At 43.1% G+C, this 14,867-nt stretch overlaps 9 protein-coding genes across 9 annotated transcripts; 5 read left to right on the forward strand and 4 right to left on the reverse strand. All coding sequences in view use genetic code 12, as the record gives it.

Annotated features, from left to right (window-relative positions):
- Positions 1-6: 6 nt before the first annotated feature.
- Positions 7-1,044, reverse strand: CJI96_0000829 (uncharacterized protein; the record flags this gene model as incomplete). The annotated part of the gene is made up of 1 exon (XM_029035076.2): positions 7-1,044. One exon carries the CDS (start codon positions 1,042-1,044, stop codon positions 7-9), a length of 1,038 nt encoding a protein of 345 aa, XP_028890318.2.
- Positions 1,045-1,128: 84 nt separating this feature from the next.
- CJI96_0000830 (uncharacterized protein) lies at positions 1,129-3,057 on the reverse strand (the record flags this gene model as incomplete). Its single annotated transcript, XM_029035077.2, has 1 exon — positions 1,129-3,057. One exon carries the CDS (start codon positions 3,055-3,057, stop codon positions 1,129-1,131), a length of 1,929 nt encoding a protein of 642 aa, XP_028890319.2.
- A 553-nt stretch (positions 3,058-3,610) lies between these two features.
- SEC5 (exocyst subunit SEC5) lies at positions 3,611-6,511 on the forward strand (the record flags this gene model as incomplete). The annotated part of the gene is made up of 1 exon (XM_029035078.2): positions 3,611-6,511. The coding sequence occupies one exon, from the start codon at positions 3,611-3,613 to the stop codon at positions 6,509-6,511; it is 2,901 nt and encodes a 966-aa protein (XP_028890320.2).
- Positions 6,512-6,776: 265 nt separating this feature from the next.
- CJI96_0000832 (FTR1 family protein) lies at positions 6,777-7,973 on the reverse strand (the record flags this gene model as incomplete). Its single annotated transcript, XM_029035079.1, has 1 exon — positions 6,777-7,973. One exon carries the CDS (start codon positions 7,971-7,973, stop codon positions 6,777-6,779), a length of 1,197 nt encoding a protein of 398 aa, XP_028890321.1.
- A 1,121-nt stretch (positions 7,974-9,094) lies between these two features.
- On the forward strand, positions 9,095-10,036 carry CJI96_0000833 (uncharacterized protein; the record flags this gene model as incomplete). Its single annotated transcript, XM_029035080.2, has 1 exon — positions 9,095-10,036. One exon carries the CDS (start codon positions 9,095-9,097, stop codon positions 10,034-10,036), a length of 942 nt encoding a protein of 313 aa, XP_028890322.2.
- Positions 10,037-10,157: 121 nt separating this feature from the next.
- CJI96_0000834 (uncharacterized protein) lies at positions 10,158-10,691 on the forward strand (the record flags this gene model as incomplete). The annotated part of the gene is made up of 1 exon (XM_029035081.1): positions 10,158-10,691. One exon carries the CDS (start codon positions 10,158-10,160, stop codon positions 10,689-10,691), a length of 534 nt encoding a protein of 177 aa, XP_028890323.1.
- A 222-nt stretch (positions 10,692-10,913) lies between these two features.
- CJI96_0000835 (cytochrome c oxidase subunit VIb) lies at positions 10,914-11,162 on the forward strand (the record flags this gene model as incomplete). The annotated part of the gene is made up of 1 exon (XM_029035082.1): positions 10,914-11,162. The coding sequence occupies one exon, from the start codon at positions 10,914-10,916 to the stop codon at positions 11,160-11,162; it is 249 nt and encodes an 82-aa protein (XP_028890324.1).
- A 118-nt stretch (positions 11,163-11,280) lies between these two features.
- On the reverse strand, positions 11,281-11,976 carry CJI96_0000836 (uncharacterized protein; the record flags this gene model as incomplete). Its single annotated transcript, XM_029035083.2, has 1 exon — positions 11,281-11,976. One exon carries the CDS (start codon positions 11,974-11,976, stop codon positions 11,281-11,283), a length of 696 nt encoding a protein of 231 aa, XP_028890325.2.
- A 1,076-nt stretch (positions 11,977-13,052) lies between these two features.
- On the forward strand, positions 13,053-14,723 carry CJI96_0000837 (TBC domain-containing protein; the record flags this gene model as incomplete). Its single annotated transcript, XM_029035084.2, has 1 exon — positions 13,053-14,723. One exon carries the CDS (start codon positions 13,053-13,055, stop codon positions 14,721-14,723), a length of 1,671 nt encoding a protein of 556 aa, XP_028890326.2.
- Between the last annotated feature and the right edge of the window lie 144 nt (positions 14,724-14,867).

Here is a 14,867-nt window from a genome sequence, read left to right on the forward strand (position 1 = left end):
CAAACGTTATGCAAAGAATTTCATGACAGTTCTTAGTCGGCTTTTCTTGGTTGTAGGTTTTGCCTCACTCAACTTTCGGTAGTTCAAAGTCAGCTCGCGCAGTATCGGTTGCGACGTTTGACCACCATGTCGGGGCTTGTCTCGAGTGGTTTCATGGTCTTTGGCGTTAGTTGAATTTAAAAGCGAAAAGCTCTTTTTAGCATTTTTATTAAAATTTGAGATTTGCGGCGTTATCTGCGCCCTCTGTGGAGGGACATGTATGGTGCAATTGGCCTTGAGATCAAAATACTGTTTTACCTCGCCTACTTTCTGTGCAATCTCTTCGGAGCGGAGGTAGTGCTCATGGGTTTTGCCCATCGATCCTGATCTTGGTGTTTCACCATGCTTCTTCGGTGGTTCTGGAGGTTCTGTCGCGAGGAATTCATTGATATCGAGGAATGTTCCATCAACGGTTGTATCAGCGATAGATTGGGTGCTCTTGGAAGTACTGAGCCTTTTGTTTTTGGCTCCAAACTGCTGCAGGTGGCGTGCCTTTTGAGTAGGCTTGACTTCTGCTGCCTCAAAGTTTGAAATGCAAAGTCTGTGTTGCGCATTCAATTGTTTTTCGTTCTCTAACTCACTTTCCACCAAAGCTAGTTTTTCCAAAAGCTCATTTTTTGCTTGCTTAGCGTTTTGCAACTCACTCTCAAGTATGCGATCATTGACTCCCATATCATCATTCAGAATCTCCACTGCTACGAGCTTTTGCTTCAATAGGTTGATCTCATTCTCATATTGGATTTTCTGTTTCTTCTGTGCTTCCGAAAGCCTGTTTATTTCATTATTGGCTTCAATTAGCTGAGATGCTAGCAGTTGAAGCCTATTATCTCTAGCATTGATCTGTTCCGTGAGAGCTTTATTTTTTTCCTCTAGCTCGTTCAATTCCGCCTCAAGAGCTTCTTCCAATTCTTTGCTTGACTGCTGAAATTCAACAAGCTCCTGCTCTAGATCGACCATGCGCTGGAAAATAGTTGACTCTTCATCATCTTTTGGTGAGTAGTTCATCTTCAGAAGCTTATTGATGCCCAAAGGGAGGCGGTAATGTCTTTGTTTTGATTACACGTGACTTTGCAAGATTCGCGTCAATTCCTACTCCCTCCACAAGCTGTATTCTTGTGGTTGAGCATCATGCTCGTTAACTCCAGTTGATACCGCGGCAACAGCGGCGGTTGCAATACTATCAGCCTGTCTCTCTGCGGAGTGTTCTTTTTCGACCTTGATCAAAGACTCATGAGGCACCAATTCGCCGCGATCGGATCCAGTCTCTGAATATAGAGAGGAAGCAATTTTCGAGAGAACCGTATGCAAGGACTGATTTTTGTGGTCCTTCACGATGCCTCTTAATCTCTCAAAGCCGACCTTAAAATCCGTGGTCGTCCATAAAAAGTCTTTACTTTTCGAATCTTTGTTCCACTCATGGTAGAGATGTAGAATATAGTCCCAGTCAATGCTCTCGACGTTGGGAAAATTACCCTCGATCAAGCGATTGATTAACCACACCTTAGTCTCATTGTCCATGAGCTCCACTCTCGAAATTGATTCTCTTCTTAGAAGCTTGTTCCACTTGTATCTACATTGAATGCGGGAACGTACGCCATTCATTCGTTCACTCACCAAAGTCCAATTGATGGGTCCGTCAGACTCGCTAGTGATCATCTCCAAGACAATGTTTTTCAACGTTCTCTCCTCTTCCTCGGACCATTTGTTCAGTGCCCTATTGTCACCACATTTCACATAATTTCTCCATCTGTCTCGACAGTCCTCTGGCATACGATTCATAGCCTCACCAATTTTCTTCCAGTTCATCTCGGTGGACTGTGTGAGCCTGCTAAGAATTTCATCTTCTTCTTTAGTCCACTTGGCTCTGATTTCAAAGATATGGTATTGGCGGCGAACATGCTTATATATTGATGCACGGCTTCTGTAGGGTAGAACTTTGGCAACAGCCTCCCAAAACCCGTCTTTCAACTTTTCCGTAGACCAGACACGCCGACAAACGTCTAGACGAGTCATGTTATTTAGACGACAATAACCTGCAATGTAATTGTCGACAATAGCTATCTCTTCTCGAGAAAATGCTCGCGGACCTGAAAGTGGTAAACTGTTTTGCGAATGAAACCAATTGTAAGCATCGGTAGCGCACTGCTCTATCAAAGAGTCCATCGATGCTGCGTCATACTTTGATTGTAGCTCCTGGTTTTTTAAAGAATTATCGTTTTGCTGGATGATTTTGTTTCGAGAAGGTAGCCTTTGCTTGAGTGAGGACCTTGCTCTTCCTTTAGCGGACAAAGCAGATGCGGCGTGGGCCAATTGATTGATAGCAGCACCATCAGGCCTGCTATGGTGATGATTATGCGAATGATGTAGATTTGATGATGTTGGCGGTAGTGAAAGCTGTTTAGCAAGTTCTCCTGCTCCCATGATAGCAGCATGAACTAGCTGGTCATGCTCTGTTGGTTCCGCCTCCAAGCCCAGTATTGCTGTATCAAGCTCATTATTGTTCACAAAGCTCCTTCTTCTTCGAGGCCGCTTAGGCGAGGGTCCGTCGAAATCAGCAACATTTTCTTCGAGGAAGCTGTCCCATTGGTAGTCACCAATGTGAGACATAATCTCCTCGTGATGTACGCGTCTTTTAGAGTTCTCTGAACTGAGAATGTTGCCACCACTAGTCTGGGAGCCTTCACCATTGGTATGGCCCTCTTCTGCCCTTTCATTATCTTGCGAGTCGTTACCTTCAAGCGTACCTCCCACATACCTCATGACTGCAGCTTCAACGGCGTCATTTAATTGCTGGTTGGCCTTATCTTCGAGAGATTCATCATCATTCTGTGACTGGTCTCCATTTGCATCAATACTATGTTGATTTTGCTCTCGAAGATCGGTCTCTTCTAAATGTTGCGGGTGCAAGTCTCCCTTATCGTCCCCAGAGGCGTTTTGATTCATATCGTCCGCCTTTGACTCTTTCGTCCCTAGAGAGAGAAGAGCCTGAGCACCGCCTATATCTTGCAGTCGATTCATTTCCTCAAAAATTAGAAAAATTGGCAAGAGTCTCGGATGCAAATGGCTGCAAATCTAATCTAGGGTGTATACTGAAAGGTAAGGGGTTACCCGAAAACTTTTCTCACTAATGCTAGCGCCTCAGAAGATCTGTCTCATGCAGGTCCTACGTTGACACCTTAGAAGTGTTTCGAAACATAAGCAAGAACTGATGAAATGAAGCTTCAATCACATTTATTTTTATTTTTGTATATTAATTCGCAGAATAGTTGTAGCATATGTGATATTCTGCGAGTGAAGCTTCACACAAAGTTGGTAATATTCAACTATATTCACTTCATAATATCGCCGTGGGTTTATACGATCACTCCTTACCCACCACTAATCGACTGCCTCTATTTGTGTCCTCTCCAACCTCAACAAGTATCTCTCTGATCTCACATAAGAAAATGCTAAGAAATCTGTGATAGTAGTCGCTTATCGAGTGTTGTGGTGACTGTCTGAGCTGCACACGACTTTCCCACGATAATGCTGTTCAGTACCGCAGCGAGTGGAGATTCTTGACGAACAACCCATGTTGAATTACAATGACAACGAACAAGCCCTTCAGGCATTCTACGGTTCGTCGGTACTAGAACCTCGCACTATTGCTGACTTCACCAAAGTAGATGATTTACGCCCTCCAGAGGACCTCGATCAACTATCTACGGATGAGCAGTGTGCTGTATTGGTCAACTTTTTGAAGGACGCCGACGACGCTCATACTTCAGCCTACCGCTTTGGCGGTGAGGATCTCAAGGATCCATTGACTGGTCAAGATTTGATGAGTTTATTACTACGAAAAGGAGTCATTGGCTCTGAGAATGACCAGGAATTGACGAAGTACGTAGTATCTTCGCAGAGTTTCAATTCCCAAGCATACTTGTCTGTCGTTCACAAGGACACTCCTATGGATCAACTCGTGACGTCTTTGGATATGCTTGACAAGAGTATAAGAAGCCAGACATCTCAATTGAAGGCTGTTCTTAATGAGAATTATTCGAGCTTTGTCGACTGTAAAAAATTCATCGACGAAGCTTTGGTAAATTTCAAGAATTCTAAAACCCGTGCACAAAAGGAGAGTGAGAAATCAAGAGTTTTCAATCCCAGCTCCCGCTGGAATAAAAAGCTTCGAGTCGGAGAAAGCATATCCTCTCAATTGGAGGAGTCCATCAATAACTTGAATATGTCTTCGTCCCTAATGATCCGTCCAATTGTGAAGCATAATGACAAAGAAGCCAAACTCTCAAGGCTAATTGAGTTCATTCAAAAAAATAAATTTTTTTTCGATCTTCCGAAAAAACTTGTGGACTACCTCTCGCTGCACAACCATGACCGCTTCATCGATGACTACAACACCTTTTTAAAGGAGAAAGAATTTATTGAGCATAGACGTGAAAAAGCTCTTCAAAAAGCGCGAAGCACAAACGATGAGGTTGAGGTCAAAAAAGTTGAACAAGAGTATACCTTATATTTCACAGTGCTTCTGCGAGCGTTTTTGGAAATTGACAAGATCGCTGAAGAATTTAGAAAAAAAGCCTTTCGTGATCTTCTCTCCATGGATCACGAGGTAACGGTACAAGGAAGAAGCAAGAAGTCCGCCCTGGACATCAAATTTATTGATTTGGTGGACAAGTTGCACCGACTCAAGAATAAGGCGAATACCAATCCAATTTACGAATTCCTCAATGAACAATTATCGAAGGTCAAAAAAGATTTAAGCTATCAAGATGACAAGTTCGAAGCAAAATTCACCATGATGCAGAAGAAACTCTTAGACTACATCACAAGCTTAGCCAATCAAAGAGAAGGGGGATCCAATGTCAGGCACATTGAAGAGAAATTTGATAGTGTTGAAGATTACTTCGGCACATCTTCCTCCATCAAAACAATGGACATCGATGAAGCGAAGGAAACAGTAATCGTGGAGATGTTCAGTAGCGCTGACAATCTAGACCTTTCCATCATCAACGAAACATGGCTCGTTCTACTGAACTACATCAAGTACCTCGAGGAATTTTTTTCAAATGTGGTGCTGAAGTTTGTAAAAAACTACGTCCATTACGCTGATCCACAAAGCGGCTTCACTATTGATGAAAATGGCACTTTGAGAGATGCTTTCTTCCAACTATGTACTGACGTGGTAGCCCACGTTGTCAGTATTTTTGACTGTGAAGCAGAAGTTGATCAGATCCGTGTAACGCCCGCTAATTATCCGAATTTTCTTCCGCCGCATGCCAACTCGCTTTCAACGATCTTTCACTTGACTGACATCAATACTCGCATATCTCGGTTGCTTATACATGTATCAACCTATGTTGCTCAAGTGGGTAATGTTTCCAAAAGTTTTGACACCAACAAGCACATAAAATATTTAAAAGAGTCAGCCTCCCTCGTTGAGCAAAGAATTTTGGAGGCTATATGCGCCACTTGGGTCAATGATTGCTCGCAGTTTTACGATCTTGAGAATTGGGAGATGTACAGAGTAGAAGGCAACCACAAAAGCACGGTTTATACAAAGCTGATGCAAATCATGCAATATTACGAACGATATGTGCTTCGAAAACTAGCAGCTTTAGTATTCGACAGGAGCGATCTTCCTCAAAGTGAATATAGGGTTGTTTCAGCGTATCCAAGCAAGCGCACTCTTGTCAGCCTTGAAATCCAATTTATGAGGAGTATTAATGTTTTGATGGATTCCATAATGAAGAAGTTTACCGCGACGAAAAGTAAATACAACAATACTCAGGACTTTGAAAGGCATGATATTGACAATGACATTTTCAAAATAATGACGATGAACAACTTCCAGGTTCTTGGAGAGGTCATGTTCCCATCTTTGATAAAGAGGTTTGATCAGCTTTTCAACAAGGATTTGCATAAGCAAAACCTAAAATTGTATGCTGACCTTGATAAAGTTATCATTACAGTCTTAGACGAGATAAGCGATAATGAGAAGTCGTGGATCGAGAAGCGGATTATGGTTCATTTTGAGAGCTTGGACAAGAAGCTCAGCAATGATACTTTTCAGGTTGACCCATTTGTCTATGAGTGCTTGATGCATTTTGTTAAATTGGTCCATGTCTTTAAGCCGATAACTGCCGAACTGACGTTTAACAACTTGATACACGAATTACAGAATCACTTTCTAAAACAACTTACTCGCGCTATACGCGAGGTAAAGGAAAAACAACACATCATAGTGCGTATTCTTGGTAACCTTCGTCTTGATCTCGACTACTTCATTGATGTTTTTGAGTCCAGTGATAGTCTAAGGTTAGACGATTATTCCCTTTCATTGGGCAGGGTTGCCGTGAAGGAGATTAAAGAATGCGAAAGGATATTTAAAGACCTCGATTATACAGATGATGACATTGAGTCTGCTCTCAACAAGGCAGTGGAGCACAGTCAAAAGGAATTTTCCTGCTTCATTTAGCGGCTCTACTAATTAGGAGGAAATAAACATGTATTTACGACCCGACTAAAAGTGACCCCCGTCCCTTTCAAAATGTTGTCTTCAAGAATGTCAAGCAAAAAAATGGTAAACAAAAACACTTACATATCAGATGACTAGCTTGACCCCATGATAAGCAGAAATTGCACATAGCACAGATGGTTTTGAGTTTGTGTGTGTGTATGTAAGAAATGCTCGTGTCATTCTCTTCTCACATGGGATAAAGCCAAATTAGCCATGAGCAAGACTACTTCGATGGAAGCTTCTCTACGGTGACTTCGCCGAACTTCTTATCCTCATCCTTGGTTTCTTTTGAGACGTCGGAAGAGGATTCTTTGTCGGCTTCAGTGATACCGAAGTTGTGCCTCTTGACCTTCTCGAACAATTCCTCTTGCTCTGTCTTTGACAACTCGTTCTTCTTCTTACCCTTGATATGATACATTGGGTTGAGCTGTCTTAAGGTAAGGTTCTTACAGAATGGCAAGTGCCCATGCTTCTCCTCATACAACATCAAGCCCAACACAGTCATCAAGAAAACCCAGTACAAGTTGTATGAGATAACGGAACCGTAAGTCGCCGAATTTTGCCAGCCTAACAAGGCGTTGAATACATCCCAACCGTTGTCGAGTTCAGGGTTGCAACAGTTGACGTGCCAGACAGACTTGGAAATATCGTAGGATCCAGGGCCAGAACCAGACTCGGAGGCATCACCACCAGTCTTCTGATTGTAGATCTGGGTTTCGAAGTACCAGACACCTCTGGAAAACAATCCGGCGGAGATCAAGTACAAGATACAAGTAGACACAATCAAGCAGACCTGCAAAGATGCAGTAGAGCCGAAATAGTATAGCAAGACACCGACAGCGATCCCGGCAATCAAGCCACATATGACAGGAAGAGGGAATGCTGCAGCGCCTGTGTGTTCAGACAAACCAACACCACCGACAAACACCACGGCTTCTAAACCTTCTCTCAAACATGTGATGAATGGCAACACGAACATACAATACTTCGTAGTCAAACGGCCAAGTTTGAATCTGTCTTTCCTGAGAACAGGCTGTTTAATCAAAGCTTGGGCGATCTTGGTTCTCCACTTCTCCTTCATTTTGTTAATACGCAACATGGCGATACCCATGATAGTGATCAAGATGGTCGCAATCATACAAAAGGTTCCTTCCCATATCTCTTCCGACTTTCCCCAAATATCATGTCCAAGGGTGTAGAAGACAGCAATAAAAGCACATCCAATACATAAACAGATAAATACTCCTAAAATGGATCCCACCCAAACTTGTAGTCTGAGTTTCTTGTATACGGTCTGGTCCTGATCAGCACCTCCCAACCCTTGTTTAAGGAAGGCCAAAAGCACAGACACAACAAGCACGGCTTCCAACGATTCTCTGAATACCACAAAGAAGACTTGAACGTTGAAGACGTTGGTCATTTTTTGGGAGGGTGAGGTGAAAGAGTAAAATGGCGAATTTACATGGCATTATATACGTTGAGTCGGGGCGCTATTAGCGAGACGGTCGCCAATGACATTATGCAATGTCGGCGGAAGCCTTACGAGCATGAAGAAGCTATGCATGGCTATTGGTTCTGGGGAGGGCACCGAGGTATCCAGAACCTTAGATATCTCATGCGGGAGGGATAGAAAACAGCCAATAGTGAACTGCGGCGAATAATTAAACTCATGCGGGCGATGCCATCAGCTGATTAATCTGATAACTAATGGATGTTAATACAACAAGGAAATGAAATTGAGGAAATAGGATCTTCCTGTTTGTTTAGCACCAACTCAGTTTGGAGTGTTCCTCAGTAGCTCGCTAAGCGAATATGTCAACCTGTAGAAATGTGTCAAACTAATTCTTGGCGCCACCTTTCACTGCACTGGAAAGGAACGAGAAAGATAATTCACCATCAGACAGGACAGAGCGAGCTGCGGCGCCTTTTACGAAAGGTTTACTCCACTGCTTCAGAGATTGTAATTAAGATGCAATTCCCCGCAGTGTCAATAGTATAAAGCGTAATTCCGTAAAAGTTGAAACATTTGTGATTTCAAAATTTAGAAGCGATATTCGTTTGTTTGAGTTATCTGAAACATCAGCAACAAAGAATACGATTTTTTTTTTTTTTTTTTTTTCGTTGACAGGTTGAGCTGCATCTTGCAACTGCCTTCAATTCGAGGCAAGTACAGGCAGAAACGACTGTGAGACCGGTCCTGAGGAAAGAACAAACGAACAAGCGCTTATGCATTGCGCCCGCCCAAGTGCATTTCTGCCAATGTGGATTCGAGAGTTTATCTCGGGTAAGGCAAGTTTTCTTAAAAGTAAAAAAAAGAAAAAAAAAAAAAAGTGAAAAAAAAAAAATGAAAAAGTAAGAGCCGATGCCGGGGATTGCAGCTTTCGCCTTACCGGTTGGTTTTTGATTTGAGTAAGTCCAGTAACCATTCTGAGAGGAGAAGGAACTGCCCACCCAAGAAGGCATCTCTTATTTTGCCTCATATTATGATCCGTAGATATCTGGACTCTGTAAGTGGTACCAACAAGTAAAGGTGACCAGAATATGTCCAGACCAGAAGACCAGTGCAATTTAGACGATTTGCAGGCTCTAACCATGGGCACGGAGAACCTTATGTTCCCGACAGACGACACGGATACCCCGATGGGACAGATACCTGTACCGCATGGAATGAAGCTGGACTCGGCTGTCATACCACAAGCTGAGGTGCACCAGCCATTGTCGATTGCATCTCGAGATCTCGCCAATCAGCCTTGTTCCCCAGGTACAATGTTCGTCGATGCTGCTAAAAACTGGTATATCATTGATGCACATGGATATGCTGTTCCCGTGAAGCGTGTTATGCCTGGAATGACACAAAGTTTGTCGCCTATATCTCCATCAGATCAAATTATCAAGGGCTCCCCGAGTCCACCTGCGGGAAGGAGACGAGCAAAGTTCCAGTATGTTTCTATCAATAGAGGCACAAAATCAAAGGTGAAGTCGCCAGTTGATCATCACTTGGGAATGAACCAGAGGGTTTGGTACGACAGGTTCTATTCGTGCTCCACCAATCGATACGGTGCTGACAGCTTCGGCATACTTGCCTTGGGCTCCGATACCAGTCTTAGGAGTAATGCCTTGAACAAAGTAGGATCACAGGCCGACCCGCAATATAGAAAATGTATTGAAGGAGAAAATTCCAGGCGTGAGCTAATCAGAAACGGAATCTCTCCTCAAGTACATGTCAATAATATCAGCAACAGAGCAAATGACAGCGACGTTTCTGATGCTGGATCCTCGCATACTTCGGGCAATTCTAGATGGAACTCAAGTGAAGTGACCAGCAATTCAAACTTGTCTGATATGACTAGGAACGACAGTACTGGACATTTGCATAAACTATATAACGAAAGAGAACCGAGAGGAGAGTCAGGTAGAGACACTGCAGATGATTTCAAGCAACAAGTGAAAAATGGACGGGTGCAGCATTCAAAAACAGAATAGGCATTTGCCGGTGTTACATAGTTTGAATTGGTGTTCTAAAGTCCACTCGAGGTGTCGCAGCGATTCACTCTATGTACGAAAAAATGAGATGTAATAACTGGCCAAGCACCCTCTGTCAAAGATGCCCTCAGGAACAGAACGATTAGCGGAGATATTGAAGGAAGAAAACGACGTTTTTGTAACAGAATCCCGTGAGCTTTACGTGGATGTCTCTGACGCCTTGAAATTGCCTCCTAAGATGGAGGCAAGTCTAGTTCATGTCTCACGCAATACACCATCGCAAAGGCTCGTGGAGAAAAGTATCAAAACATTAAACAATGAAAATGGAATACTTTTGACCGCTCGAGGAAATGAAGTGAAGAAACTTGTTGCCGTCATTGAGCAGATAAAGCAACAAGGGCCAAAGAAGTTGAGGCAGCTAAATCGCATCTCGATCCAGCCGTCCTTGATCAACCCAAGCTACAATGCCAAACACAGTATACCAAATATACAAGCATTTTATGGCGACGAAATCACTACCACCAGCACAGAGATCGCTCTCACGAAGGAAATCAAGGGCCATAAGGTCTACGATGTGCCAGCTATGAGTGTTCTACTATTGAAGCTGTCGGTTGAAGTTCCCTACTCGAAGTTTAGCGATTGGACTTTTCAGTAAAAGGGAAACGACATCTAATCATCATTTTCGTGGGCAGCGAAACTTCCAGGCGACCCTAGGCTGGTTTTTGAACTCTCAAGGTATAGGTGCCTCTGGTGGTGAGACTGTGTGATTCCTGTACCTGGCTCGCACTCAGCCAATAGTCTGGAGGCATTTCGCACCATAGTCAAAAAATCGTAAGTTTCATCAACTCGTTAGTCTCATCATTACAACTTCACAACCATGGCTTTGGATTTAGAAAACTTCAAATTTGACACTCCTCAGTTTGACCCAAGATTTCCCTTCACCAACCAGACGAAGCACTGTGCCCAGAACTACGTTGACTACCACAAGTGTATCAACGTGAAGGGCGAGGAGTTCGAGCCATGCCAAATCTTTTTCAAGACCTTCACCTCCTTGTGCCCAGTTGACTGGGTCGGCAAGTGGGATGACCAGAGAGAAGCTGGCAAGTTCCCAATCAAACTTGATTAGAGCATAAGTTTCGCATATAACTACATAAACGGTGACGAAAATATTGTTTGTAGGGCGCAGGGAAGCTCCTCTGCTACTTGGAAAATGACTCAGTAAATTCATTCAGCGAATCCAATGCTTACCAAAACTCTTCTTCAACCCAGTTCTCGTTACGAAACTCGTTACTACTCGCTCGAAGGTTCTCTTCTGAGAATAAGCTTGCATAAGGATCTTCTTTTGTCTTCTTCTCCTCCTCGAATCTCTTGGCCAATTCTAACTTTTCTTGCTCCATCTGTCTCTCCAAATCCTTTTTTTGTCTTTTCCAATTCTTCATGAGCTCGTCTTGCTCTTTGGAAAACTGCTCGGTACTTACTTCTGTTTTCGTCTTATTAAGCTTGTTCAAGATGGGATTCTCCTTCTTAGCAACATGTATACGCTTCACCTTCTTCGGATTGATGAATGTGACAGTACCAATGTCCATGGACCCATCAGATCGTAAGTTATCGACAGGCGTGTAAATTATGGAGATGTTATTGAGCTTATTGGCCTTGATAGAGTTGGCTTTGGTGAGTTGACCAATTTGAGTGAGAAGATCGTCTTCAAGCTTTAAGTCCTCGAAATTCTGGGCTTGTTGTTCGACACTTAGCTGTACATACAAATGAGCAGAGCTATGCTTATCGACATGGAACCAGATATTTTTTGGGTGGGATTTCTTTAAGAGGATATCATTTTCCACCTTGTCTCTACCCATGTAGATGACGTACTTTGAATCCTCATCAGTTAGAGCAAAGTCATCTGCCTCGGTTTGCACCTTGGCCTGGAAGAAGTATACCATTGTTGCGATGAGACGATACACTCACCATCTTTCGTGCGATTGTTATATCAAGCAGGAGTAGCTGTGTGAGCAATGCACGTCTACAAAATCAACAGGAAAGAAACCAATGGGATTAAAAATTGATTTGATTTCTTTATAAACTGCTCAAATTCTTGTAGAAGCTCTTTGCTCATAAGGAATACGACCATGCTGTCAGGCAACCGATTTCCTCGCTTAATGCTCACAATTAAGTGGTCGCCCGCATTACATTCGTTGTTCCATAGCTTTGACCTTGAAAAGTATTAAAAGTAGAATGAGTACAACAAGAGATTGAACATTTGTAACTTGAACCCGCTCTAGAATTTGCTCCTTCGTCAATTGTTCAGCTATGTGAGGAATGGCTGCAAAAGCGGCCATTTCCTTTAGCCTGGAACACTAACGCTGTCTTCCCCAAATACTTCCTAACATCTAGCGAATACCGAATGCATGATTTTCACGCCCTGAGCAATAGCTTTCATCATCAAAATCTCTCCTCCCTAGACGAACCCAATTGCTTAAGTAAACGCGAATCGTGATTCTCTCGTTAAAGTCTCCCCTGAAACTTCTTCTCTCTCCCCGGAGTGTTTTGAGCAGGCACGCGGCCTCTAGACGCACTCTGACGTGCCAATGTTGCATCAAGAATTGACGAGCGCGACCAGGGGGTGAAGGGGACTTTTCACACTGTTGACTTCAAGCATAGTGAAGTAGCTCACAGAATTGAGGGAACAGAGATCATCTCAAAAGTATCCCTAACTATGTTATAATCACGATTTTGAGACTTTTGGACCTAACAGTTGCGAGAAGGGGCTGTTTTACACAAATACGCGACCTGTGTGTAGGGAGGTCGAGCTTGCCCAAACAGGCAACCGTGTGCCAGCCTTCTTTGCCTTATAAGGCAGAAACCTCTAGGGAAGCTTCCATGAGGAGTTCTTGATCGAAGACAGGCTGCTTTATCTTACTTACCTTAGTCACTCCTTGCACTAACCCTTTTTTAAAAGCTGCCTTCAATCTTCGTCACTTCATTCGTTCATTGACTCATATATTGACCTACTCCTCCCATGGCTATCTCAGAGTCGCTCTTGGAGTTTGAGGAGTCCCTCTCGCTTGTGTCTCCTTCAAAGCAGCTCTTGCTCGACCACTTGGACCATGTTGCCGAGGTGAATAGATTTACAGATGGTGTGCCCTTCCACGAAGACTTTACTGAGGATTCGATCGATGCCATATTTGAAAATCACCTGTACTGGCTCGATGATTTAACGTGTTGCGATGTGTGTGGCAACCCGTTACTGGAAATGACCTCAAGTTGTTGTGCCAAATTTATACAGACTCACCGTCGAGGTTGGGGTTCAGATACGGAGAAGAGCTACTGGCTAGCTTTCTTGAGTAACCCCTACAAGACCATGATCATGTTGCCCAATTATACTCTCATGATCTTCTTGCAAAAAGGTATACCCTTTCAGCTTCGTCCTTTGATTTGGCAAAAGCTTTTTCTGTTGAATCAAGAAAATCATACCCATATTCCCGACCTGTCAGCCTCCTTGTATCGCAACTTTCAACACTCGTACAATATCGACATTGCGAGACAGATTAACAAGGATTTGACAAGAACATTTCCCAGAGTCAATTTTTTAACTAGAGATGACACAATCAAATCGTTGCAAACCATCCTCAATGTCTATGCCAACTATGATCTTGAGCTTGGTTACTGCCAGGGCTTGCTTTTTTTGGTGGGCACCCTCTACAGTCAATTGAGAGACGAGGAGCTCACATTTCATTCGTTGTGTAAAGTGATGGATGCTGAGCCTGAATTGAGACTGATATTCATGCCTATGTCAATGTCATCGACCTTGGAGAAGTGGTATAGCGAGTTTATTGCTATTCTCGGCGAAATCGATTTTGAATTATCGGCTCATTTGACTAGCTTCTGTGATTGCAAAGTATTCCTTTACCAATGGTGGCTCTCGTTTTCTTTGATACATGCCCCTGATTTTTCAATAAACACTAAGGTGATTGACTTCTGTCTCATTGAAGGCTGGAAAATTGGATCCTTCAAAATCTCCATCGGGTTGCTCCTCCGCAACAAGCCCATCCTCATGAGCTTCAATGATGGTGATGAGGAGGTTGTTTACCAGCACCTTTTAAATGGCTCCAAGTGGGGCACCGTTGTCAATGGCCTACCTTCGTTCTTTGGTGATTTGTTATTGTCTTGGGATAGCAAACTCTTTGCTAACTTTGAGCAATATTCTAAAACAATATCACCTACTAAGTCGAAGTCAAAAGAAAGGAAGTCTCACCGAAGGAATCTCTCAGTTCTCGAGAGGCTCAAATGCTTCTCCATTAGCACATCTCAAGAGCTATCTCCACTTTCGACATCACTGCAAGAATCACTCAGCACGAAACACAGCGCGGATCTGTCTTACGACAGGCTAAATATCACGACCAACTCAGCGCTGTCGGTATTTTCGGGGTCGCTGAAGAATGATGCTGAATCGGTCTATTCGGAACTCAGCTCGTGCTCCTCGGAACAAAAATCTTCCTTGGACCTTATAAAGAGCTTCACGCATAAGAGAGCAAACAGCGATGCTGCTGCGGTGGTTCCTGATGGCAAAGTTGTAGACGATCTCGTTATGGAGAATCAGATGTTGAGGTTTTATTTGAAAAAAGCATTCGGGGAATTGAATGATGGCAGTCTTAAAAATGAAATCAAGGAAGCAATGGATTGGGAGTAAGGAATTAGAATTTTACAAGATAAAAATCATAATGCTGATGAATGCTGTTGACATTGTAGTTCACGAGCCACCCAAAATTATGAAGAACAAATTCAGACGTAAAAGAAGAAAATATATATTTGTACATCTTCAAATTATCTAGTG

This window comes from Candidozyma auris, chromosome 1 (assembly GCF_003013715.1).
Source record: "Candidozyma auris chromosome 1, complete sequence".
NCBI classification, from domain to species: Eukaryota; Fungi; Ascomycota; class Pichiomycetes; order Serinales; family Metschnikowiaceae; genus Candidozyma; species Candidozyma auris.